General features: G+C 36.5%; 1 protein-coding gene across 2 annotated transcripts in view; it reads right to left on the bottom strand.

Moving 5' to 3' along the window:
* The window catches only part of LOC104231949 (stearoyl-[acyl-carrier-protein] 9-desaturase 6, chloroplastic-like), a 98,253-nt gene that overhangs the window by 54,635 nt on the left and 15,671 nt on the right, over positions 1-27,947 (bottom strand). The window contains exons 1-2 of one of the 2 annotated variants that reach the window (XR_712215.2): positions 24,854-24,937; positions 19,626-20,114 (exon numbers count right to left, since the gene is read on the bottom strand). Coding sequence is in view for 1 of the 2 variants with exons in the window: in XM_070147589.1 (XP_070003690.1) it covers positions 24,854-25,068 (215 nt within the window). In the remaining variant the exon portion in view is untranslated. Of the gene's footprint in view, positions 1-19,625; positions 20,115-24,853; positions 25,069-27,947 lie in introns of those variants that run through there. The other variant, XM_070147589.1, reaches the window with a different exon arrangement.

Raw genomic sequence — 27,947 nt, 5'->3', positions numbered from 1 at the left:
GCATGAGTCTCCAAATTCAATTACATTCCATTTTCCATGCATACAACAGTAGAACCAAACTTTAGGGATTTTCAAATGAACAATTTAACATTAAAATTAACCTAAACATGCTCACAACTATGCCAAAGTAATTTCTATACATGGCTGGAACATTAAGGTCATTAGCCAAGCTATTTTAATCAAGTGACTATAAATTAACACATGACCTCAAACCAATAATGATTTTTCACAAAGCATAGTAACACATGATCTCCAAACACTATACTTCAAACCATGAAAGAACAAATCTGCCAAACGATTTCATAATCAGGTGATCCATTTAACAGTCCAAACAGCCTAAGTTATTACACTTAAACAGGTTTGACTTCAAATAAAAATGACATACGACATCAAACATGAGAATAAATAATTAGAGTCCATTGTTTACTCATCAATACAGATGCAAAATACCACATCAAGTCACTTTCACATACCCAATTTCAAAGGAAAAGACCCTAACTAACATATATAACTTGAGATCTAATTATGGAACATAGAAATAGTAAAAAGAAATGGGGAAGTCAGCTTCAAGTGGAGTCTTCATTTAAAAAAACTTCAAACCTTTTACATGCTTAACAATCAGGCCTCAATCGTGAACTAAGGAAGTACCTGCATGTAGAAAAACAGAGGAAGAAGGGTGAGGAATCAGCAGCCTAAAGAACAACAATCAACAACAGTTTTCAACCAGTTTCAAACCCAGAAAAAATGAAATAACAGCCCAGGAAAACAGTTTCAATCCAAGCAAATGAACCAGAAGACCTAAAGCTGACTTGATTTCAACTCATTTCAACTATCAGCTATCCAGAAATTGTTTCAGCACTAAGGAAACTTCAGAAATCACCAGTAACTCAATGAAACAGTTTTATTCTTTAGAGTTCTCAAAATGTTCTTTTAACTCTTTCAGTATTTCTGGATCTCCTGGTCTTTGAACTCAGTGTGTGTATGTGTGTACTCTATCTTTTTTTTAGTATTTCAGAGTATTAGACTGTTGTGTCTATGAACTCAGTGCCTATCTTTCTTCTTTTCTCCTCACTCCTTTTCAAAGTATTCAGCACTCAGTCCCCCCCCCTTTTGTATGAACTTAGTATCTATATATAGGCATTCAACTTAGTGCATTTACCACTATCAATTCAACTTTTCATTTCTTTAATCATCCACTCAATTAGTGCAATCCTAACCCTACCATCCACTAGAAACTTCTTAAGTAGGTAAACACTTGAATTAAACTTACATTAATCAGTCGATTATTATACACATTTAACGAAACTCAAGCTAATCCTTAACTTAACTGACTAAATTATTAAACAAGATATGATTTCCAAATTCTAAACATACTGACCACACAAACTTATGAAACCAAGAACAAATTCACCAAACATTCTGAAAAACAAAACAACGAACAGAAAAAAGTTTATATCAGAAGACTGGTCGAGTTTTCAATTGAAATCGACCAGAGAAAAGAAAAAGAGATGGGGAAAGACGAACAATAGAATAATACTAACGAGAATAAACACAAACTATGAAAGAACTCACCGGCCAGGCTCGAACTTAGAATTGACACTCTGAATCAACCCAAAATAATATCAAACGTTTGTTCTTGGTGGAGAACAAACGAGCGTCATTATTTTGTGATGAAATAGGCTCGAATAAGCCAAGAAATCTAGCAAAATGACCTTTCATGCACTGGTCAGAATTTAGGATTCTAAGGCTCGAACTCAGATTTGATATTCGAAGAGTTGTAGGCGGATTCGAAGGAAACTGAGCGGGTATTTGGGCAGAGGGGGGTCTGGGGGTTCCGGGGTGTAAATCTGGTAGTGAAAGGAGCCGGTGCCGCCACCCTAGGGCGGTGAGGGTATGGTGGCGGCTGGTCTCTAGGGTTTGGGTGAAGGAGATGAGAGATGAGATGGGGGAGGGGGTTCTGAGGGGGCGGGGTCCGTTTGGGCAATTATATACTGGGGGTGGAATTAGATCCAGGCCATTCGATCAAACGAGATCAACGGCTTGGATCATCTGACAAAATTAGAACGACAACGTTTTAGATATTTTTGAGACCGGATCGGTCTCTGAAAAATGGGTCAGGGTCGGATACGGGCGATGGGGAGCGTTCTAGACCATTTGATGAACGATCTTTAACGGCTCAGATTAACGTATGTCCAAACGACGTCGTTTGGTTTAGTACGGTGATGGATTGGGTATTAGGGTGGGTTTGGACCGGTTTTGTTGGGTTTTGAGGATAATTTTGGGCCTGTAAATTTGGGTTTAAAGAACAGCCCAAACTTGGATTTTTCATTTCTTTACTTTTCAAATTAATTCCCTCTTTTTCTTGTTTTATTTTTTCCAAAATTAAAATCCTAAATTAAGTTATAAAACCAAAAATTAATCTTAAAAATACGAATTCACTCTAAATTATAATTATCACGAATTATTAAATATTAAATTAAAAGAAAAGCACACAATTTGACTAAAAATATGTTATTATTTTTTGCTTTTTCATTTTTGTAAAACACCTAATTATTAATTAATCCAAAAATATAGAATCAAATCCTAAATGTAAATACTATATTTTTGTATTTTTTAATGCGTTAATAAAATTAAACATGTACACAAACATATGCAAATAATCAGGAAATAGCGTAACAATTTCTAAAAATAACACATAATTAAAAAAAAGACCTAATTTTGGGAATTCTCTTTGGAGTAATTCGTGTGAGGCAAAAATCACGTGCTCACAGCTGCCCCTCTTTGCCTGGAAACACGAAGAGTTTTCGTGCAAAGATAAAGTGAGTGGATACGAGCGATTTTTGCCCATTTGAATACTCCGTGGGAAGCATTTTTTGAAAGATTTGACCGAACCTCTGCTTCAAAGGTTTCCTACATATCGTTGGCTATAAAGGATATAGGTCAATGTAGTTCGGGAAGTTTCGGTAGCTGGGACTACCATGAAGCTGTGGTTTCACTATTACTGCTGCTGATACTGCTTACTGACCTCCTTATTACACCATGACAAAAATAAAGAAGCTAGACTAAGCTATAATCTATGCTTTACAAAGATTTATTTTCAAACTTGATCTTGTGACTGATGTTGCCTCGTTGACTTGTATTTTCCTTCGAAGTTCCTTTGTTGTTGACTTGAATTGTATTTTGAGATGCTTTCCCTTTTCTCCAGGCGGGTACCTGATTGCTGAACCTTTTTAATGCATTCCTTTAACTATTGTTTCCTTTACTCTTTTCTCCGGGCGGGCTCATAATTATTTGAAATTTGAATTGTATTCCCTTGCTCTCCAGGTGGGCGCCTGATAGCCGAAACTTGAAGTGTATTCTCTTGCTCTCCAGGTGGGCGCCTGATTGCTGAAGCTTGAATTGCATTCCCTTGTTCTTTAGGTGGGCTCCAGACTACTGAAACTTGAAATGTATTCCCTTGTTCTCCAGGTGGGCTCCTGATTTCAACAAAAATAGACAAAACAAAGAAATTTTTCTGCCCCAGTTTGGTGGCTGGGCACATATGTGAGTGTAAACTAAATCATGTTACCAAATATCAGTAAGAACTTGAAAGCTGAAACTTGAACCGTACGCCCTTGCTCTCTAGGTGGGCGCCTGATTGTTGAAACTTGAATTGTTATTCCTTGTTCTCCTGGTGGATGCCTGATTACTGAATCTTCAACTGCTTTTCCTTGTTCTCCAGGTGGACGCCTGATTGCTGATACTTCGACTGTTGTTCCTTGTTCTCCAGGTGGACGCCTGATTGCTGATACTTCAATTGTTGTTCCTTGTTCTCCAGGTGGACGCCTGATTGCTGATACTTCAACTGTTGTTCCTTGTTCTCCAGGTGGATGCCTGATTGCTGATATTTCAATTGTTGTTCCTTGTTCTCCAGGTGGACGCCTGATTGCTGATACTTCAACTGTTGTTCCTTGTTCTCCAAGTGGACACCTGATTGCTGATATTTCAACTGTTTTTCCTTGTTCTCCAGATGGACGCCTGATTGCTAGTACTTGGTCACCCTCTTATCTTTAACATCCCTGTTGTTCTCCCTGTTCTTCAGATGGGCACCTGACTTCGACAAAAATAGACAAAACCAAAGAAAATTTTCTGCCCCAATTTGGTAGTTGGGCGCATCTGTGAGTGTTAAACTGAACCATATTACCAAATATTACTAAGAATTTGAAAGCTAGGTCCCATTATCCAGGGGGGTTCCTGACAACTCTTAACTAAATGACAATTTTAAATCTAAGCTATATCTTAAACTACTACCCATTATCCAGGAGGGTCCCGACAACTCTTAATTAAACGACAATTTTAAAGCTAAATTATATCTACTGAAGGTATGTCTTATGCTAAATCTTGTTATCGAAGCCAGTTTTAAACTACGTCCCATTATCCAGGAGGGTCCTGACAACTCTTAAATCAAGTCTTATCTTAAGAGTGACAATTTTATGGCTAAATTATATTACCCTACAACAGAACTCTTATTATCTAATGGAAATCTCAAAACTAGGTCTCATTATTCATGAGGGTCCTGACAACTCTTAACTAAACGGCAATTTTAAACCTAAGTTATATCTTATAAAGGTATTATTTCCGCTACATCTTGTTATCTAGCAACAATCTTAAAGTTACATCCCATTATCCATGTGGGTCCTGAAATTTCGAATTAAAGCTCATCTTACGAATGACAATTTCAACGCTAAGTTGTACTCTCTTATAACAACACTTACTTATCTAATGGAATGCTTAAAGTTACGTCCCATTATTCAGGTAGGTCCTAAAAACTCTTATGCGAACTTTGAAGTCAATTTATATTCCTTTTGGTGCACATTTGTCCTATATTTACTACTTATGATTGTTTTGGATTTTAACCTAGGTCCCATTTTCCAGGAGGGTCCTGAAGTTTCGAATTGAGTCTTGTCTTAAAAAATGAAAAATTCAAAACAACTTACATTTTCACAAAGTAGAGCTTATGCTAGATATTGTACTCATGAATATTTCGAATTAAAGCTAAGTCCCATTATCCAGGAGGGTCCTGAAAATTTCAAATTAAATCTCATTATCCAGGAGAGTCCTGAAAATGTTCAATAAATATTGGGGAGAAAAGGTGGAAAATGATGGTGTTTCTTCTTGGGGAAAAAGTTGAGGAAGCAGAAAATCATAATCATCAATCTGGGAAAGAAGAGAAGTCGGAATCTTTGTTCTCATGGGGTAAAAGGTGAAAAAAGATGGTGTTTCTTCTTTCTTGAGGAAGTAAAGTGGAAACGGGTTCTTTTTGGTCCTTTTGTTGGCCAACCCGAGGGATAGAGGCTATGAGAGTCACCCCAAATTACTTTGAAATCCGAGGCCTGTGGGGTAATGTCCAAAGTGTACCTCAAACATGCAAACTTCGTAGCTCCACTTATAATCCTTTGGGGTGCATTTATGCCAAATTCCGCTACTCATGATTATTTTGAATTTTAAACTACGTCCCATTTTCCAGGAGGGTCCTGAGAATTCTGCGATCAAACCTGCATGGTACTTGTTTTTCCTTACTGAGTGCTTCCTAAAACAATGCCATCTTTGCCCCTGTTTCAAATCAAAGAAAAATCTTGTCAGTTTAAAACGTGGTGGTTAGTTGTGGCATTCTTGCTGGGGATGGTTTTCTCCTTGCCATGCTTTGCTTCCACCGACTGCCTTGAACTGGTCGAGAATTGTTTTGACCTCCCGACTGATCCTTAACTACAGGATCCTCAACTGTTGTTTTTCACTTCTGACCCTTTTATTCGTAACCATACATCTCCCATGACATTACTGAATCATTCCACCAATTTAACCTCTACTTACACCCTATGTCCCACTTTTCATCATACTATCTCCAGCATGTCCTAGCCGTATTTTGCTTTGTGCAATTTTTAATCTGGTAGTACCCTTTGACATTTCTTCTTATTTATTGGAACAAAGCTAACCTTGGAAGAGCTTTAGAGGAGTAAACTTAACAACAATGAAATGCAACGATTTTGAGAATTAAGAATAAAGAAGAAAATTCAAATTTGGATGACTGTTGGAGATAGGAAAAGAAACTTATCTGAGTAGATTCACTGGCGCCAATGATCATGGTACGCATTTTGGATTGATTTAACCAATATCTTTTCCAATTGTTTTACTTTGTGCTCCAAGATCTCCACAACCCCATTTACTTTCCGCCAACTTACAGACCTTGTTCGACTTGTAGTGCCCTGAAGGGTTTTCACCGACAAACCTTTCTCATTTGTTTGTTCCTCACTTCCTTGTCGCCTTATGGTGCCCGCGAAAGTTTTCACCAATAAGACTATCATTTTTATTTTCTCTCGGCTTTGGTCGCCTCATGGTGCCTATGAGGGTTTTCACCAATAAGACTCTCTCATTTTTTGATGGCTCTTGCTTAAACCGGAGTGTTGCCCCTGATATGAATTCTCTTTACATTGCTTGACTTGGCATCTCTCGAAGACTGATCGAGAGGTCTTTCTTTGGACAGCAATGTGGGTTCTTGGATATGTTTGGAAAGAAAAGGGTATAAAACGGGCTCAAAACAACTTCAAAATGGGTTAGAACTACAACTTTTGGAATCACATTTCTTATTACAATCACAACTTCTGCCCCAGTTTCTTGCTTGGGGATCTTTTGACTTTTATTTTACTATGACCGAGCTGTGAGGCTGCCTACGTATCCTTAACAGGAATCAGGTTAAATGTAGTTCACACCTGAATTTCTTTGTTTTCTTGTACTTTCTCTTTTCGCTTCTTTTTTTTTCTCTTTTAGTTATTGATTCCAAAAGAAGGGTATGAAAGAAATACATAAGGATCAAAAAGAGGAAACAAAGGGTAAAGTGTTTAGATAGCGGAACAAATTGCCTATGTCATTCCAATCTTTGAAACAATGCCAAATACAAACAATCAACAAATATACCAAAGAAATCATACATAATATCTCTTGACTGCATCAGAATTGATAGCCATGTCTATGCATTTTCCTTTGATATCTGTTAAATATAAAGTACCATTGGACAGTACTCTGGTCATAATGAATGGCCATTGCCAATTTAGTGCGAACTTGCCTTTTGCTTTAGCCTAATGTGGAAGGATACGTTTCAGCACTTGCTGGCCCACTTCAAACTTCCGGGGACACACCTTTTCATTGTATGCTCTTGCCATTCTCTTTTGATACAACTGGCCATGACACACTGCTGCCAATCCGTTTTCATCAATCAAGTTCAACTGCTCCAAATGGGTTTTGACCCACTCATCATCATCAATCTCAGCTTCAGCGACAATCCGAAAGGAAGGGATTTCAACTTCTGCAGGTATTACTGCTTCAGTGCCATATACCAACAAATAAGGAGTTGCACCTACCGAATTACGGATAGTAGTGCGATAACCCAGCAACGCAAATGGTAATTTTTCATGCCATTGCCTGGAACCTTCTACCATTTTCCGAAGTATCTTATTTATATTTTTGTTGGCTGCCTCAACTGCTTCATTCGCTTTGGGACGATATGGGGTAGATTGCGATGTGTAATCTTAAACTGTTGACATACCTCTTTTATCAAATTACTATTAAGATTAGCACCATTATCTGTGATGATCACTTTTGGGATTCCGAATCGACAGATGATATTTGAGTGAACAAAATCGACCACTGCTTTCTTGGTCACCGATTTGAAAGTTTTGGCCTTAACCCACTTGGTGAAATAATCAATGGCTACCAGAATGAATTTGCGCCCATTGGATGGTGATGGCTCAATTGGTACAATGACATCCATACCCCAAGCAACGAAGGGCCATGGTGCGAACATTGTGTGCAACTCGGATGGCGGAGAATGAATTAAATCTCCATGTACTTGGCACTGATGACATTTGTGCACAAAACTAATACAATCTCGCTCCATGGTGAGCCAATAATAACCTGCTTGGAGAATTTTCTTTGCCAGCACATATCCGCTCATATGTGGTCCACAGACACCCGAATGTACTTCGGATATAATAGTTGTAGCTTGTCTAGCATCTATGCATTTTAATAATCCAAGGTCTGGAGTTCTTTTATACAAAACTCCTCTACTTAAGAAAAATCCACTTGCCAATTGTCGAATTGTTCTCTTTTGATCCCCCGTGGCTTGCACTGGATATATTCCCATTCTGATGTTCTCTTTGATATCATGGAACCATGGTTCGCCATCAAGTTCTTCTTCAATCATGTTACAATAAGCATGCTGATCTCGGACTTGAATATGTAGAGGATCGACATAAACTTTGTCCGGATAGTGCAACATTGACGCCAGCGTAGCCAAAGCATCGGCGACCTCATTATGAACCCTTGGATTATGCCTGAACTCCACTGATCGAAACCATTGACAAAGATCATGCAAATATTATCGGTACGGTATGAGCTTCAAATCTCGCGTTTCCCATTTTCCTTGTATTTTATGTACCAGAAGATCCGAGTCTCCCAAGACCAAGACTTCCTGGATATCCATGTCTGCAACTAGCCTTAGACCTAAAATACAGGCCTCATACTTAGCCATATTGTTGGTGCAATAAAACAGAAGCTGAGCCGTAACAGGATAGTGACGCCATGTTTCAGAAATAAGCACAGTCTCCTATTCCGACTCCTTTCATGTTAGTAGCCCCATCAAAGAAAAGTTTCCAGCCTGGTTTTTCAATTTGCTCCAGTTCATCGATATGCATCACCTCTTCATCGGGAAAGTAAGTTTTTAATGGCTCGTACTCATCATCGACCGGGTTCTCGACCAAATAATCGGCCAATGTTTGGGCTTTCATCGCAGTCTTAGTCACATAGATGATGTCAAATTCCGTGAGCAAAATCTGCCACTTCACAAGTCTTCCTGTCGGCATAGGCTTTTGAAAGATATACTTCAACGGATCCAAGCACAAAATGAGGTAGGTAGTGTAGGACGACAAATAATATTTCAATTTCTGTGCTACCCAAGTTAGGGTGCAACATGTCCTTTCCAGGTGAGTGTACTTAACCTCATAAGTCATGAACTTCTTGCTAAGATAGTAGATGACATGTTCCTTTCTGCCGGTGATGTCATGTTGCCTCAGTACACAACCAAATGAATTTTCCAGGATTGTCAAGTAAAGAATCAAAGGTCTTCCTAGTTCTGGCGGAACCAGCATGGGTGGCTTTGACAAGTATCCTTTTATCTTATCAAATACTTTTTGACACTTATCAGTCTACTTGACCACATCATCCTTCTTCAGCAATTTGAAAATAGGCTCACAAGTTGTCGTGAGCTGAGCAATAAACCTGCTGATATAGTTCAACCTCCCTAACAGACTCATCACCTCAGTCTTGTTCCTCAGAGGTGGCAATTCTTGGATAGCTTTGATCTTTGAAGGGTCCAACTCAATGCCTTGACGGCTGACTATGAATCCCAACAATTTTCCGGATGGAACACCAAATGCGCACTTGGCAGGGTTGAGCTTGAGGTTGTACCTGCGAAGCCTCTAAAAAAATTTCCTCAAATCCCCAACATGGTCGGCCTGATGCTTTGATTTTATGATCACATCATCCACATATATTCAATTTCTTTGTGTATCATATCATGAAACACAGTAGTCATCGCTCTTATGTAAGTTGCCCCGGCGTTCTTCAAACCAAATGGCATTACCCGGTAGCAATAAGTTCCCCATGGTGTGATGAATGTCGTCTTTTCTGCATCTTCTTAATCCATTAGAATCTGATGATACCCGGTATAGCAATCCACAAAAGATCCAATCTCACGCTTGGCATAATTATCGATCAAAATATGGATATTGGGTAGTGGAAAGTTATCCTTCGGACTTGCTTTGTTGAGATTGTGGTAATCGACGCATACTCTGATCTTGCCATCTTTTTTCGGCACAGGCACGACATTACCCAACCAAACAGGATATCGAGTGACCCGAATAACCTTTGCATCCAACTGCTTGGTGATTTCTTCTTTAATATTCACACTCATATCAGTTTTGAATTTCCTCAACTTTTGCTTGACGGGAGGAAATGCTAGATCAGTGGTCAATTTGTGGACCACTAAATAAATGCTCAAACCCGGCATGTCATCATACGACCATGCAAAAACATCTTTGTATTCGATGAGTGCTTTGATTAACTCTTCCCAGATCTTTGGCTCGAGATGAACACTTATTTTAGTCTCTCTGATATTATCTGTGTCCCCTAAATTGACGGCTTTTGTTTCATTCAGGTTGGGTTTGGGTTTTTCTTCGAAGTGAATTAGCTCCTTACTAATCTCTTCGAAGGCTTCGTCTTCATCGTATTCTGATTCGTAGTCACAATCTACTTCTTGAACTATTATTTTGGAATCAGATTGATTTTTAAGACTGGGCTGAGGATTCCTCATGCATGCCATGTCATTAGAACTGGCGTAAAAAGAACAGTACAAAAAAGAAAAGAAAAACAAAAGAAAAACTATCAGGAATGATAAAGAAAGGGAAACTGCATTTCATTGAATGATGAAAGATAACAAGGTTTGCACACTTCAAACAGACTGAAAGATAAAAAATCTGGATTACAACCCTGGAATAACCCAGACAAACTGAAGGAAACTCAAAATAAACTACCAAGACTCCTTCCGAGTGGGGAGGGGAGTAGCCTTCCAATTGTTAAGCTTTGTTTTTTGCCCGACAAATTGCACTTCCGCGTTGCTAGAACCCTTTCCAATTTCCACCATGTTCACACTGTCAAACAACTTCTCAAATCTTTCAATTAACTCCTTGTCAGGATCAATCACAGAACTGGGAATTGTTGTTACTGGGCGACCTTTGGTACCGGACATGACAAATGATTTGGAAAGACGTGGGACTGGCTTTGGAAGGACCCATGCCTTCTGTTTTAGCTTTCTGGCCTTTCTTATGTCTGCGGCAATGGGCTTGAATCCCAGACCAAATATTCCCAAGTTTTCAGGAAGGGACACCGGCTGTATGATGCCTTGCAAAGATGAGCCCAAACCTTTACCGAGTACAAAACCATTCTTCAACTTCTCATAGGCTACCATGACTGATGCGGTGGTTATCTTTGGATTTGGAGTGTATTTCCCCTCCGGAACTTTCTCTACCAACATCGTGTTAGAAACCTGGAAGACCCATGGTCCCTGGTCATCTTCCACTTCAATGACCGGTACAATGGCATTGCTGCGAGCGCATAAACTGTCTTCCCCATGCACAACTATTTCTTGTCTATCCCATTCAAATTTGACTACCTGGTGTAGTGTTAATGGGACTGCTTTAGCGGCGTAGATCCATGGTCGACCCAATAGGAAATTATAGGAAACAGCTATATCCAGCACCTGAAACTCCATTGTGAACTCAACTGGCCCTATCATCAGCTCCATCACTATGTCCCCAACTGAATCTTTACCTTCACCGTCAAATTCCCGCACACAAATACTGTTCTTATGGATCCTCTCATCTTCTATTTTCAACTTGCTTAGAGTGGAGAGAGGACATATGTTTGCGCTTGACCCGTTGTCAACCAATACCTAGGTCACCACAGAGTTCTCATATTTTACTGTGAGGTAAAGAGCTCTGTTGTGCTCAGTACCTTCTACAAGCAATTCATCATCGAAAAACGTGATTCTGTTTACTTCGAAGATTTTGCTGGCTATTTTTTCCAAGTGATTCAAGAAGATCTTATCGGGAACGTGCGCCTCATTCAAGATCTTCATTAAAGCTTGATGGTGTTCATCCGAATGGATCAATAATGACAATAGGGAAATTTGAGCAAGCATTTTTCTTAATTGTTCCACGATAGAGTAGTCCTGTAGCTTCATCTTCCTCAAGAATTCTTCTGCCTCTTCTTCAGTTAGGACTTTCTTTACTAGCGCTGGAGTATCTTTAGCTCTTCTTAAATCCTCAAGAGTAAAACACCTTCCCGAGCGAGTCAAACCTTGTACTTCACAGATTTCTTCTTTGACTTCCTTCCCTTTGTACATCACTGTTACCCGTTCGTAATTCCATGGAATAGCCTTGCTGTTGATTATTGGTAACTGGGTTACCGGTTTGATAATAACCCGATTTGCGCGGGCATCTTCCACGATTATGACGGGTTTGCTGGCCACTCCGGGTACAACCACCTTCATCTCTTCCTGTTTCATTACAACTTTGCTTAAAGACCCCTTCTCAACTGCTACAGATGGCCCAACACTCTATTTGCTCGACTTGAGCACCGACTCCTCACCTGCTGATTGTTCATCTATCTTGACTCCACGGGACCGAATCATCATGACAGTTTGTGATGGCTTCTTGGGTTCCTCTTCCTCATGCACTATTTCGATCATATTTGCCTCCTAGTGGGCTGGCATTGGATTCCTATTAATATTGGGCGCCTCGGGAGCTTGAACTTCAATTCTATTGAATCAACAAGCTTTTGTATCGCACTTTTCAAGTGCCAACACTTTTCTGTATCATGACCCGGAGTACCAGAACAATACTCACATCTGACAGTATAGTCAAGATTCTTTGGAGGAGGATTTGGCAGTTAGGACTGTATCGGCCTTAGCATATCTAGCTGTTTTAGCCTGTGGAATAGACTAGTGTATAATTCTCCCAATGGAGTAAAGGTTTTCTTTTTCTGCAACCTTTCACCTTTGAATGATTGACTAGGCCAGAAACTTGGTCCGGGAGTGTTTTGGTAGGCTCGTGGATGTGGATAAGTATTTTGTAGTACGGGAGCACGCCATTGAGTGTGGGTAGGAGGCTGGTTGTATGCTTGTGCATGGTGGACGAAAAAATGAGGTTCTGGTGGGGGATAGTAGTGTTGAGGTGGATTGTGGTGATAAGTTTGTTGGTGGGGTCGAGGTTGATTGTAATGGTAAGGTGAACCTCTGGATCCGGACCAAGTTCCTGAATCAACCATTGCTGCCTCCTCTCTCTTATTCTTCCCAATCCCTCCTATGCTGCCTTGAATAGCCTGAGTAGTTACTTTGATAGCCGAATAGCTCATGATTTTATTCGACTTGAGGCCCTATTATACCATGCCCCCCATCTTTACCACTTCATTGAATGACTTTCCCACAACTGAGACCAAATGGCCATAGTAAGTAGGTTCCAAAGCCTGCATGAAGTAATCTACTATTTCACTTTCCTTCATTTGGAGGATCTACTCTTGCCACTTGCTCCCTCCATCAGAAACCATATTCTCTGAAGATTTCACTGTGCTTCTTCTCCAGTTTAGTCAAGGACAGTCGATCTGGAATGATCTCAAGATTGTATTGGAAGTGACAAGCAAATGCTTGCGCCAGATCATCCCATGTGTACCATCTTCCATGGTCTTGGCGGGTATACCATTCCAATGCTGATCCACTCAAACTCTGACTGAAGTAAGCCATTAACAATTCATCTTTTCCTCCCGCTCCCCTCATCTTGCTGCAAAAACCCTTCAAGTGGGCTACTGGATCACCGTGCCTGTTGTATAAATCGAACTTGGGCATCTTGAAACCTGCCGGTAATTGCACATTCGGGAACAGACATAGGTCTTTGTAGGCCATGCTTACTTGCCCTCCCAACCCCCACATGTCTCTGAATGATTGTTCTAAGCTTTTAACTTTCCTGAACATCTCCTCCTGTTCGGTATTTTTGACTGGTTTATCAGCTTCTATCGGGAGGTCAAAGCGAGGAGTATAGGAATGGGTTTCTGGAGCTTTGAAAATGGGCTCAGAGGGGTAGTATTGGTTATCCTGGGCCTGGAACATAGGCTCGCTAGGAGATTTGTGGAGTGTAGCTGGTGGAGGTGATACGAAGACAGGGGTTACTGGTGGAGGAGGGTATGGAATTGGTTTAGGGGGTGGAGATTGTGGTGTATGAGAAGTGGTGCCCCGATAGTGTTGATAAAAGGGAAAGCTCGGGGATATATCGGCCGCAGGATGATCCTGAGTTTGAGCCGGTGGTGGAGTGAAGGTAGGGTTAGCCAGGTAAGCGGATTGCGGTTGTCCTTTAGCCCAAGCCTGATACAATTCGGCCATTTGTTGTTTCAATTTGTACATCTCTTCTTTCATGGCGTTAACGTTCAACTCTTCTCCTTCGATGACACTGGTGTCTACATCTGGGATAGACATGATTATTTCTCCTTTGGATCTAGTTTGGTATGGGTGGGTTGCCAGTATGCTTAGGTGAAGTAACTACTTGAATTCTGGAACAACAACCAAAATTGTTAGTGATTAGAGTTTTAACAAATAAGCAACCACACATAGGAATGCAATGCACCTAGGAAATTAGTCATTTCTATCATGTATTTGCTCGGTTGTTTGTGTCATCCCGGCTTTTCCTGACCTTTCCCTTTTATTGTTACTCACGCCTTTCTTTTATTCCCCTCTTTTTTTTTCTTTTTTCATTTTATTCTTTTATTTTGGTTGTGGTCGAATCTTATGAAGATTGTCTACGTATCATGACCCCGCATGAATCAGACCGAGTGTAGTTCTGGGGTACAAGTTACAAAACTTTTTTTTGGGATGTTCGAATTTTCACAAAAAGCAACTATTTTGATTATAACGACTCAAACTAACGGACTTTGATGAAAGTAAAAACAAGCCAACATATTACAACAGAAGAAAATACAGGTTTGAAAACAAACTGACAGACTTCAATAGAAAGAAAATACAGACTCAAGTGAAAATCACGAATACATTAGTGCCTCAACTGTTCCTAGGGTCCGCGGGACATCATTCGGTCTCGCCTCAGGCCGATGTGCTAAATTCCCTTGGGGGTGGTAGAGACGTTCCATTATCTGGTAGACAAAGGTCATCACAGTGGCAAAAAACATCGATCTAGTTATATCCTCACAACTACTGCACTTCATTGTGATGTAGTCAGCGATCTTTCTGACTCTCTTTCTTATGACACCCTTTTCTTGCAACAAACGCCCAATCTGTCGTGCCCTGGCTTCCAGAGTTTGTTCGGCTGCTTGATTTTGTTCTTGAAGTTGTTGCAAATCTCTTTCCAAATGTTTTCTTTCAGCCTTGAATTCTTTCGCCTGTTTGATCATTTTGTCCTCAATGGTGACGACCCTTTTCTTTAACCCCGCAACCTCATTGTTGTATCTTTCTTTTAATTGTTTAACCGAGCGTGCTCGTTCTTTCGCAATTTTAGCCAATTGCTTTCGAGACCTGGCTAGTTCACCTTCTGCTTTGTTCAGATCAAAACTATATTCACCCACTTTCTGCCTCATGTTATATATGAGATTTTCATCTTTGGCACTTCTGACAGGATTTTCTGCCGCTATTTTCATTTTCTGAATCTGGGCTCGAAGGACCTTATTTTCTTTGGCTAGCCTTTTCTTTTCGCCCTCATCCGCCGCTGCTTGTAAACCATTCTCAAATTGAAGGTCTTTGACTTGCTTTTCCAGCTTTCCTATTGTGGCCCTGTACTCATTTTCTTTGGCCAACCAAGCCCACGGTTCTTGCGATGCCTCGATGAATTCATGAATGTGCGGTTTTTTGGTCGGTCTTTCTGGTTCGGCCCTTGCAGTGTTCTTCTTTCTATACCAGTCAAGATAGGCGGGTGACACCTCGCCTCTAGATAGGTCCCGCACTCGAGTGTTCGCCGTCAAATACTGGCATTCGTTCCAAATAGAACGAACTATTTCTTCGTGAAATTGGCCGTCGGATCTAATCTCAACCGCGTAAATACTGAGATCTTCATCTGGATGCATCACCTGACACCTTCCCAATTGTCTCATCACTCGGTAGGGAGCGTAAGGCTGAATACCTCGAAGACCCATTAGGAGGAAGTAAGGACCAATGGTGGGTATATAATCAATTTCTTCAACAGGAAGCCAACCTAGTGTCCATTCTATTTGTCCCGTAGTGATGGCACGAAGGTGGGCTATCCATTCTCCAAACCCCTCCGCTAACTTGAACCCTGAAATCCTTGTATCAAACTCTTCAATGTAACTTTTCTCTGCAGACCCATAACTCATATACTGAGGATGGTGACACAGGTGTTCGATCATCCACATTTGTAGTAGCAAATTGCATCCCTCGAACAAATCTTCCCCAACTTTACAAGCTGTAAGAGCTCGGTATATCTCAGATATTATCATAGGGGTAAGGGTGATCTTGGCATTGGTAATTAAGACTTTGACGACTCCAGCCACCCGCAGATCGATATTCCCATCTTTCCAGGGAAACGCCACAAGGCCTAAGAAAGCTACCATGAAAGCGAAACTCCTATGTTCATCCTATTTTGCTTGGTTCCCTTTGCTACAAACCCCGCTTTTCGGATCATTGAACCCTCCTATATGCCCGTACCTCCGGTATATAAAATGTAGAGTGGAAAAACCACCCTCCAACTTGGAATATGGGACTTCCTTACTTATTTTTAACAAATCCATGAATTTGTGAGAGTTAACGGCTCTTGGAGCGATCAGATACTTATGCCTCAGACCTTCAGTACTTCCCATGTAACCTGCTATCTCTTCCAAGGTGGGTGTGAGTTCAAAATTCGAGAAATGCAAGACGTTGTGAGCCGGATCCCAAAATGTGACCAACACCTTTATGATGTCTCCCCTAGGCCTTATCTTCATCAACCCCGTGAGACCTCCCAAATGCAGATTGACCTTATCTTGCTCTAACTTGCCCAGATCTTCCCACCACATACGCAACTCCAAAATGATTTTGTTCATAACTGTTGCCGGCAAATTCTGACTCGTGCTCATTCAGCATGTTTATTAGGGTGTTTAGGCAAAAATTAAGACTTATTTGACTCACACATTTTTTTTTCAAAATAAAATAAAAACCTGATTTTGCAAATACAGCTTTTCAGCATTTCGAGAACGAAGATTTTAAGGCAGTGTCGACTAACCATCCAAAACTTTGAAAAAGGACCAAAGGTGGATGTTCTTGCAAAAGCAACCTTCCGGGGCCCTTTTGGGGACATTCGGCTATGTTTGACAAGAATGACATTACTTTAATTATTTTCAAATGAAAAACAAAATTTTTGTTCTTTTTGGGCTATTTTGCAAAAAGGGCAGTTGGATCCGATGGGGGTTGCCTACGTATCCCACATCCGGTAAGAATCAAACGGCGTAGTTCGGGCAATTTTGACAAAACAAAAGACCAACTTTTTTTTTCTTGAAAACAATAGAAATTCTTTTTTTTGTTTTTTTTTCAAATATTCGGCAGAGTTTCGGTATATTTTGGGATATAGGTTTTCAAAACAGGTAGGTACCTCCCTTATCCCTCACACTGCTATTTTCTTTTTTAAACTCTTTCCTTTTATTCAAAAGCCGGTCAGCATGCAAATTCGAAGCAAATAAATGCATAAGTAGCAAGTAAGATGCATCAGGATGGTCTTTTTCATTTTTGGTACACCTGTCCTAGACAGACCCAACCCCTGTGTTGAGTCTCCAAAGTCAAAATGCACGTGATGCAGACAAACGTTCCTACTAGGGATCCGGCATGAGGTCTTGTTATACTAGGTTTAAAACCAGGGTTTATTTCTCTAGACCTGGCTTACCCGAGCGGACAACTCGAGCCGAGGGGGGCTGCGTACCGGTAACCAAAAGATCATCCGGCTTTGCAACTTGTCCGAACCTCGTTCCATTTGGAATAGGACACTAACAGAAAGAAGCCACAACCAGCGTGCACTCCTCAGGAGAGAGAAGAGAGGGATTTCGTAGCAGTTTATATATATAGTTCAGATAATATCAAAACGGTAAAATGCAACATTTAGCATATTAGGCCCAAACATGTAACAAAATCAGATAAAGCCAAATATAACAATTTATCTAAGCTTGAATTCTGAACCATGAACCAGAGATTCTGGGTTCGTTTCCCCAGCAGAGTGGCCAGAGCTGTCACACCTCCTTTTTACCTACACCCCAGAAGAGTATAAGGGAGTTTTTTCAATTAACGGACAATCGAAACGGAATTGTTTATTAAACGATTCAGAGTCGCCACTTGGGATAATTATGGTGTCCCAAGTCACCGGTTCAAATCCCGAATTGAGGAAAGATTGACTCTGTTTTACAGTTCGCGAACACAGAAATCCGGGTAAGGAATTCTGTTAACCCGGGAGAAGATGTTAGGCATTCCCGGATTCCGAGGTTCTAGCATGGTCGCTCAACTGTTATATTTGGCCTATTTACTTGATTTTAATACATGTTCTAGCCTATGTGCATTTTATCCTTTTTAAACCGCTTTTATTTAATTATTTTTTAGGAAAGATTCAACGTCACCTAAAACACGCCTTGAACCACGTCACATAAATGCACTCGCGGTCTTCAACATATTTTAACATTGTTGAGATTTGGATTTGGGAAACATAAATGCGCACCCGAGTTTAAGGAAGTTAATTTAATATTACGTGCCTGAAACACCTATGCGCTTTCAAGTTTGCGAGGGCCATGAAAATTTTCTAAATGGTGTACTTCAAATTCTAAGGATCAATACGAGATTAATTAAAACGAGGGCCATGCAATTGTCATTTTTTGTTTGGCATGGTGCACCTCAATTCCATTTTAAAAGGGTATTCAAAACTAAAACCTGGAGGGCCATAAACTACTTGTGTTACTAGCATGACTCATTTTCATCTAAATGAACAAAATATCCTTTCTAGATCCTCCACTAAAAGCTGCTGATCGCATGACTGTTATTTTTAAAAAAATCGCTGGGCTTCTGGACTAGAATAAGCCCAAGAGAAATATTAAGTGACGACAACCCAAGTGTTTAAAAACCTCCCACTAACTAGGCCCAAGTCAAACTAATTCATTGAACAAATAAGCTATATAAAATCAATTAAAACACCAAATCAGCTAAGGCTCAAGAAGCATAGCATCAAATCAATATTCTCAAATCTGAGTCTTAACTGATTGAGTACAAATCAATAACTGAGCTTTTTCTTGCATTTTAATTTCCTTAAGCCAAGTTTGTTTTTTTACCCAATTGGTCACAGCAATCAAAATGAATTTTGGGTCCAACGAGAGAGGAAACGACCCCAGTCTCATTTAAAGGGGAAACAGTCATGCCTGATCCCAATGTCAAGTCCAAACTCAAACAAGGACTGTTTCAAACAATGAAGAGGTCCTTAGCTCGAATTCACAACTCAATTCGGAAGTCATTCGCTCATATTTCATTTTTAAACTATCAAACCAAAGGAAAACAACAAACAGGGCAAGACTTTCAAAGTTTTGGGCCTGTATTAGGCCATGTCCGGGCAGAATGAAAGCAGCAACGGGTCTTGCCCAGGGATCGAACCCCTGCAGACCAGGAAAAGCAATTTACAAGGCCCAGGCCCAAAGCTGGCCTTCACCTTTGGCGAACCAAAGGGAACACAAGGACGAAACTCACGTTCGAGTCCAAGCGCACATTTTTGTGTAGAAACATTAAGAGGGATATCAACATCAAGACTGGCTAATTGCAACAAGGCCAGGTATACATCCCATCAAATTTGAAACAATTCAACTAGTATTTGCATGAGTCTCCAAAATCAATTACATTCCCTTTTCCATGCATACAGCAGTAGAACCAAACTTTAGGGATTTTCAAATGGACAATTTAACATTAAAATTAACATAAACATGCTTACAACTATGCCAAAGTAATTTCTGTACATGGCTAGACCATTAAGGTCATTAGCCAAGCTATTTTAATCAAGTGACTGTAAATTAACACATGACCTCAAAACCATCAATGATTTTTCACAAAGCATAGTAACACATAATCTCCAAACACTATACTTCAAACCATGAAATAACAAATCTGCCAAACGATTTCCTAATCAGGTGATCCATTTAACAGTCCAAACAGCCTAAGTTATTACACTTAAACAAGTTCGACTTCAAATAAAAATGACATACGACATCAAATATGAGAATAAATAATTAGAGTCCATTGTTTACTCATCAATACAGATGCAAAATACCACATCAAGTCACTTTCACATACCCAATTTCAAAGGAAAAGACCCTAACTAACATATATAACTTGAGATCTAATTATGGAACATAGAAATAGTAAAAAGAAATGGGGAAGTCAGCTTCAAGCGGAGTCTTCATTTAACAAAACTTCAAACCTTTTACATGCTTAACAACCAGGCCTCAATCGTGAACTAAGGATGTACCTGGATGTAGAAAAACAGAGGAAGAAGGGTGAGGAATCAGCAGCCCAAAGAACAGCAATCAACAGCAGTTTTTAACCAGTTTCAAACCTAGAAAAAATGAAATAACAGCCTAGGAAAACAGTTTCAATCAAAGAAAATGAACTAGAAGACCTAAACCTGACTTGATTTCAACTTATTTCAACTATCAGCTATCCAGAAATTGTTTTAGCACTAAGGAAACTTCAGAAATCACTAGTAACTCAATGAAACAGTTTTATTCTTTAGAGTTCTCAAAATGTTCCTTTAACTCTTTCAGTATTTCTGGATCTCCTTGTCTTTGAACTTAGTGTGTGTATGTGTGTACTCTATCATTTTTTTTAGTATTTCAGAGTATCAGACTGTTGTGTATATGAACTTAGTGCCTATCTCTCTTCTTTTCTCCTCACTCCTTTTCAAAGTATTCAGCACTTAGTCCCCCCCCCCTTTGTATGAACTTAGTATCTATATATAGGCATTCAACTTAGTGCATTTACCACTATCAATTCAACTTTTTATTTCTTTAATCATCCACTCAATTAGTGCAATCATAACCCTACCATCCACTAGAAATTTCTTAAGTAGGTAAACACTTGAATTAAACTAATATTAATCAGTCGATTATTATACACATTTAACCAAACTCAAGCTAATCCTTAATTTAATTGACTAAATTATTAAACATGATATGATTTCCAAATTATAAACATACTGACAACACAAACTTATGAAACCAAGAACAAATTCACCAAACATTCTGAAAAACAAAACAACGAACAGAAAATAGTTTATATCAGAAGACTGGTCGAGTTTTCAATTGAAATCGACCAAAGAAAAGAAAAAGAGATGGGGAAAGACGAACAATAGAATAATACTAACGAGAATAAACACAAACTATGAAAGAACTCACCGGCTAGGCTCGAACTTGGAATTGACACTCTGAATCAACCCAAAATAATATCAAACATTTGTTCTTGGTGGAGAACAAACGAGCGTCATTATTTTGTGATGAAACAGGCTTGAAAAAGCCAAGAAATTTAGCAAAATGACCTTTCATGCACTGGTCAGAATTTAGGGTTCTAAGGCTCGAACTCAGATTCGATATTCGAAGAGTTGTAGGTGGATTCAAAGGAAACTGAGCGGGTATTTGGGCTGAGAGGGGTCTGGGGGTTCCGGGGTGTAAATCTGGCGGTGAAAGGAGCCAGTGCCGCCACCTTAGGGCGGTGAGGGTATGGTGGCGGCTGGTCTCTAGGGTTTGGGTGAAGGAGATGAGAGATGAGATGGGGGAGGGGGTTCTGAGGGGCGGGGTCTGTTTGGGCAATTATATACTCGGGGTAGAATTGGATCCAGGCCGTTCGATCAAACGAGATCAACGACTTGGATCATCTGACTAAAATAGAACAACAACGTTTTAGACATTTTTGAGACCGGATCGGTCTCTGAAAAACGGATTAGGGTCGGATACGGGCGATGGGGTGCGTTCTAGACCGTTGGATGAACGATCTTTAACGGCTCAGATTAACGTATGTCCAAACGACGTCGTTTGGTCTAGTACTGTGATAGATCGGGTATTGTGGGGTTTGGACCGGTTTTGGTTGGGTTTTGAGGATAATTTTGGGCCCGTAGATTTGGGTTTAAAGAATAGCCCAAACTTTGATTTTTCATTTCTTTACTTTTCAAATTAATTCCCTCTTTTTCTTGTTTTATTTTTTCCAAAGTTAAAATCCTAAATTAAGTTATAAAACCAAAAATTAATCTTAAAAATACTAATTCACTCTAAATTATAATTATCACGAATAATTAAATACTAAATTAAAAGAAAAACACACAATTTGACTAAAAATATGTTATTATTTTTTGCTTTTTTATTTTTGTAAAATACCTAATTATTAATTAATCTAAAAATGTAGAATCAAATCCTAAATGCATATACTATATTAATGTATTTTTTAATGCGTTAATAAAATTAAACATGTACACAAACATATGCAAATAATCAGGAAAATAGCGTAATAATTCCTAAAAATAACACATAATTAAAGAAAAGACCTAATTTTGGAAATTCTTTTTGGAGTAATTCGTGTGAGGCAAAAATCACGTGCTCACATATATTAGTACTAAATTATACTTGAATTCAAAAAAAAAGAAATAAAAGTTGGGAATTTAAGGGCCCAAAGCAACCACTTCTTCCATCCTCCTCTTTGTTTGGGGGCATACTTAAAAATATTTAAGGAGTCCAATATATATGTACATATATATATATATATATATATATAATATGTATATACAGGGTTTTTGCCGAGGCTAACGGGGTCATGTGACCCCTTAATCCACCACGTAGGTCTGCCTCTGGCCACAAGGCAATTTTTAGGATAAAGTTAGTTAGGTTAGGTAATAATTAGTTTATTTTTGAATTTAAATTTATAAAAAAATTAATATGCATTATTTATTATTAATAATTAGTTACTCTTTTTGAGTTTGAATTTAAATATCTATCTATATATAATAGGAGAGATAGAGACACCATAGTATACCAAGTGATAACATAATAAAAACTCACTTGGCAATTTTAGGAAAAAGTTAGTTAGGTTAGCTAATAATTTATTTCTTTTTGAATTTAAATTTTAAAAAAATTAATATATATTATTTATTATTAATAATTAGTTACTCTTTTTGAGCTTGAATTTAAATATAGAAGAAAATTCTAATTTGAATTTGAAATAATTACAAGCAACATAGTAAAAAATATAAAAACCAAAACTTTATATCGAAAATAAAATAAAAGAAAAGTCTAATTTCTTATTCCATATAATGTAGGAACTTTTTAAAAAAAAAATATTGATACATTTTATATAAAATAATAAAAGAACAAATATTTTGGACGAACTAAAAAAGATAAAAATCAAATATTTATATTGAAAATCTATCTATATATAATAGAAGAGGCTACCATACTATAGTATGCTAAGTGGCAACATAATAAAAAGTCATTTGGCAATTTTAAGACAAAGTTAGTTAGGTTAGGTAATAATTATTTTTTTTAAAATTAAATTTTAAAAAAATTAATATGCATTATTTATTATTAATAATTACTTACACTTTTGAGTTTGAATTTTCATATAGAAGAAAATTCTAATTTAAATTTAAAATAATTAAAAGCAACATAGTAAAAATATAAAAACCAAAACTTTTTATCGAAAATAAAATAGAAGAAAAAGTCTAATTACTTATTCCATATAATATGGAAAAAGAATTCTAAAAATATTGATACATTTTATACAAAATAATAAAAGAACATATATTTTGGAAGAAGTAAAAAATATAAAAATTAAAACTTTATATTAAAACAAAAATAGAAGAAAACTCTAATTGCTTATTTCATATAATGTAGAAAACCATAATCAAATATTGATACATTTTATGCAAAATAATAAAAGAATATATATTTTTGACGCATTAAAAAATATAAAAATTAAAATTTTATATTGAAAATAAAATAGAAGAAAAGTCTAATTGCTTATTTCATATAATGCAGGAAAAAAATAATCAAAATATTGATACATTTTATAAAATTTAAATAAAAAATTTTGGGCGATGTAAGAAATCTGTATTATGTATGTTATATTAAAGGAGGTATCTATATATTATATATTGTATTATCTATACATAATAAAAAGATAAGCAAAGACATTATATTAAACCAAGTGACAACATAATTAAAAGCCACTTATCAATTTTAGGACAAAAAAATTATTATTCATAAGATTAAGCTAAATGGATACTACAAAATATTCTCAGCATAAATACTAGTTTCAAATAAAAATGATGTCGATGCTTATAAATAGAGTCTGACTCTTTCGGTGGTTGTATAACGGTCATCTTATTTGATAAGGGTACAAGACTTAGAGCATAATGTGTAATCTCATCTAGCATGGCCGTTATTTATGCCCGCTGTGCTTGGACAGTATTGTCATTTTATGTTACCTGTAACTGGATTTAACTATAATAATGTAAAAAAGAATTTACACTATCAATATATTAGCGATTATTATAAACGGTTTATTTTCTACATTCTTTTTGTTATCTTATTGTTGTAGGTTATCTTCATTAAGTCGATGGTGTAGAGAAACTATACACTATTGAGCTATAATAATTTTATTTAAAAGAAGCTAGAACAATACTAAAAAGGAAAGTATGATACATAGGTTATCTTCATTAAGTCGATGGTGTAGAGAAACTATACACTATTGAACTATAATAATTTAATTTAAAAGAAGCCAGAACAATACTAAAAAGGAAAGTATGATACATAAATTGTAACAATGGGAGTACTATATTATGCGCTATTAAACAAAATAATTTTATACGGGATTTAAGTTATTACTGAATTTTATTATGTGATAACAAATTATTGTTACTATTTTTACCAAATTATCAATTAATTCTTATCAAAAGATTTTTATGGATAGTTACTAGGCACCATTTTAGGGTTCCATTTCCTAATACCATGACAAAAATGAACTCATGCCTCCATCATCTCTTCCAAATTTATGTTCCAATTCTATGAAATTATCAGTTAATGTTTATCAAAAGATTTACCTAGGTAGTTATCATTTTTGTCAATTATCAATTAATGATTATATATCGGGAGATTCACGTGTGACAATCGACTATTAACCTAACTGTAACCATATTTCTTACACTATGGTCAGAACGACACTTACCATTCCAGCTCCAATCAAGTATTGCTGTGTCTCCTCAATCATCAACATATCAACTCTCCCCGAAAGGTAAAGGTATGTCCGCAGCAGATTGCCATGTCGATTCTCCTCAGCTGTCCACGCTCGAGTCCAAATTGCCCATGGACTTGGGCTTGACCCTGTCTCATCTCGTACTCCCTCCCACGTATTAATCATGGTCTGGTAAGCGGCAAAGCATCCTCAGTAAGCGGCAAAGCATCCTCACTCAACTAGATTTCCAAATTTTGGATTGTCAAATACTTATTTTACCCTCTAAATTATAAATATTTATCTACTTTTATTTTTCTTTAACTTTTTAATTTATATTATAAACTTACCTATAGAATAAAAAAATATTATTTATAAATTAAAAAATAAAAAGTATTTAAGCATCTATAATGCTGGAATAACAAAATAATGAGCACAATAAAAGAATTAATTAGAATAAGTTATTCATAATAATAATTTCAGTATTAACAAAAAAAATCAAAAATCTATTTACACAACTCAGAATGAAAGAAAATAAATGTTATAAAATATATATTCCATGCACCTAATGTAAAAATAATTATTTAAATAAAAGTATTTTTATAATATACATTATATATTCTTGAAAATTATGTTCAATTTTATTATATATATATATATATATATATATATATATATATATATATATATATATATATATATATATATATATATTCCATGCACGACTTAAAATAGCATATTTTACCCTGTGCAGATTGTCCCCCTGCTTTCCGGTGATATAACTTTGTGCCGTCGGAAAGTTGGTAGAAAAACATAATAATATAATTGAGTTTAATTTTTAAAAATATATAATGTATATTATAAAAATACCTTTATTTAATTAATTATTTTTATATTACATGCATAGAATATATATTTTACAACCTTTACTTTCTTTCATTCTGAATTGTGTAAATATTTGAATTTTTGTTGTTAATACTAAAATTACTATTACTAACAAATTATTCCAATTAATTTTTTTACTATGCTCATTATTTTGTTAGTCTAGCATTATATATGCTTAAATACTTTTTTAATTTATAAATAATATTTATTTATTCTATAGGTAAGTTCATAATATAAATTAAAAAGGGAAAATTATAATATTAAAAAGATTTAAAAAATAAAAAGAAAATAAATATTTATAATTTAGAGGGTAAAATAGGTATTTGGCAATCCAAAATTTAAATAAATCTAGTTGAGTGACCTTCTGAGTGCAATGGGCATAGTTTAGTGACTTTGTTGTTACAAACGAAAGTAAAGTAACTTTAGGAGATAATTTGGGACAGTTGAGTGACCATTTGAGTAATGGACTCCTACCCACTAGCATCACAAAGTATACTACTAAAATACATCTATTTATCGACGTAACAGTACCGACGGACTTTTTTTCGTCGGTATTCCGAAGGACTTTCCGACGGAGTTTCTCGATACTTTTGGGTTTTTTAATTTCTAATTTTTTAAAAAAAGAACCGACGGAAGTCCGTCGGTAAATAATGATATTTTGGCAGGTCAAAATTTAAATGGTTGTACCGACGAACTCCGTTAGAACATTTTGTATTTATATTTCTGAATTATGTTTTTAGATATCGACGGTGTCTCTCGGTGCTTTAAAAAAATAACTGAAAAAGAAAATAAAGTTGTCGACGTATACTAAATCGCTATTGCATTTACATAATATTTTGAATTTTGTTCTTATAGTACCGATGGACTTCCGTCGGTAATTTAAATATATAATATAATACATAATTATTTTTTAATTTTTTATTACACAATACCGAGGAGGCCGTCGGTAAGTCCCTCGGTAAGTATTTACTTAATTATCTTAGTTCTTGATTAGCCTATTTATTGAAATTTACATTAAGTGGAGGTACTTACACTACTTAAAAATACATTAGTGGTAATTAGCTTAGTAATTTATAATTACACAAAGTAAAAGTGAATTTGTAGTATCCTTAACTACATTGATTAACCTATACATTAATAATTACACACTAAGAAGAATGATATTAGTCGTTTCAATAAGAAATATTAGTGATGGTTTATCTTATAAATTAATAATTACTGTAAGTAAAAGTGTATTAATGGTGTCCTTAAATAACGTTAATAATTGATTATCATACACACTGATAATATACTAAGCAAAAGTATATTAGTTGTATTTATCTTGTAGATTGATAATTACACGAAATATAAGTGTATTTATAATATACCTGTAAGTAATGTTGGTGATTGATTAGCCTATATACATAATAGTACTAAATATTAGTGAACTAATGGCATCCTTATATAAGTAACTTTAGTGATTGATTGGCCTATATATTGATAATTATACACTAAATGGAAGTGTATTAATGTTATTTGTGAGAAATGTTTGTGATTTTTATCTTTAGTTTGATAATTAAAGTAAGTAGAGGTTTATTAGTAGTATCGTTAAGTAATATTAGTGGTATCCTGAAGTAATGCTAGTGATTCATTAGCCTATACATTGATAATTATACTAATTAAGTAGAAGTGTATTAGTATAGTCTTAAGAACTATTATTGATTGATTAGCTTATGCATTGAGAATTACACTAAGTAGAAGTGTATTAGTAGTATCAGTAAGAAATGTTAGCGATTGATTACTTATAAATTGATAATTACATAAAGTAGAAGTGTATTAATGACAATTAGCTCATAAATTGATAATTACACTAAGTATAAGTGGATTGGCTGATGATCTATTCTAAATTGATAATCACACTATGTAGATGCTATTTCATAGAAATAACCTTAAGATTATTTTGCAGCTTATAATAACTATTAATAATTACACTAAGTGAAATTGTATTTTGTAATAATTATACTAAATAATAATATAGTACTGGTGATTAGCTTGTAAATTGATAATTACTCTAAGTAGAAGTAGATTAGTGGTATTCTTAAATAATATTTGTTATTGATTAGCCTATTCATTAATAATTATACGCTAATATAAGTATATTCATGGTATCGACAAGAAATATTAGTGATTGTTTATCTTATAAGTTGATAACAGTAAGTAGAAGTGT

The sequence above is a fragment of the Nicotiana sylvestris genome, chromosome 6 (assembly GCF_000393655.2).
Source record: "Nicotiana sylvestris chromosome 6, ASM39365v2, whole genome shotgun sequence".
Taxonomy (NCBI): domain Eukaryota; kingdom Viridiplantae; phylum Streptophyta; class Magnoliopsida; order Solanales; family Solanaceae; genus Nicotiana; species Nicotiana sylvestris.
This window is presented reverse-complemented; position numbering and strand designations above follow the sequence as displayed.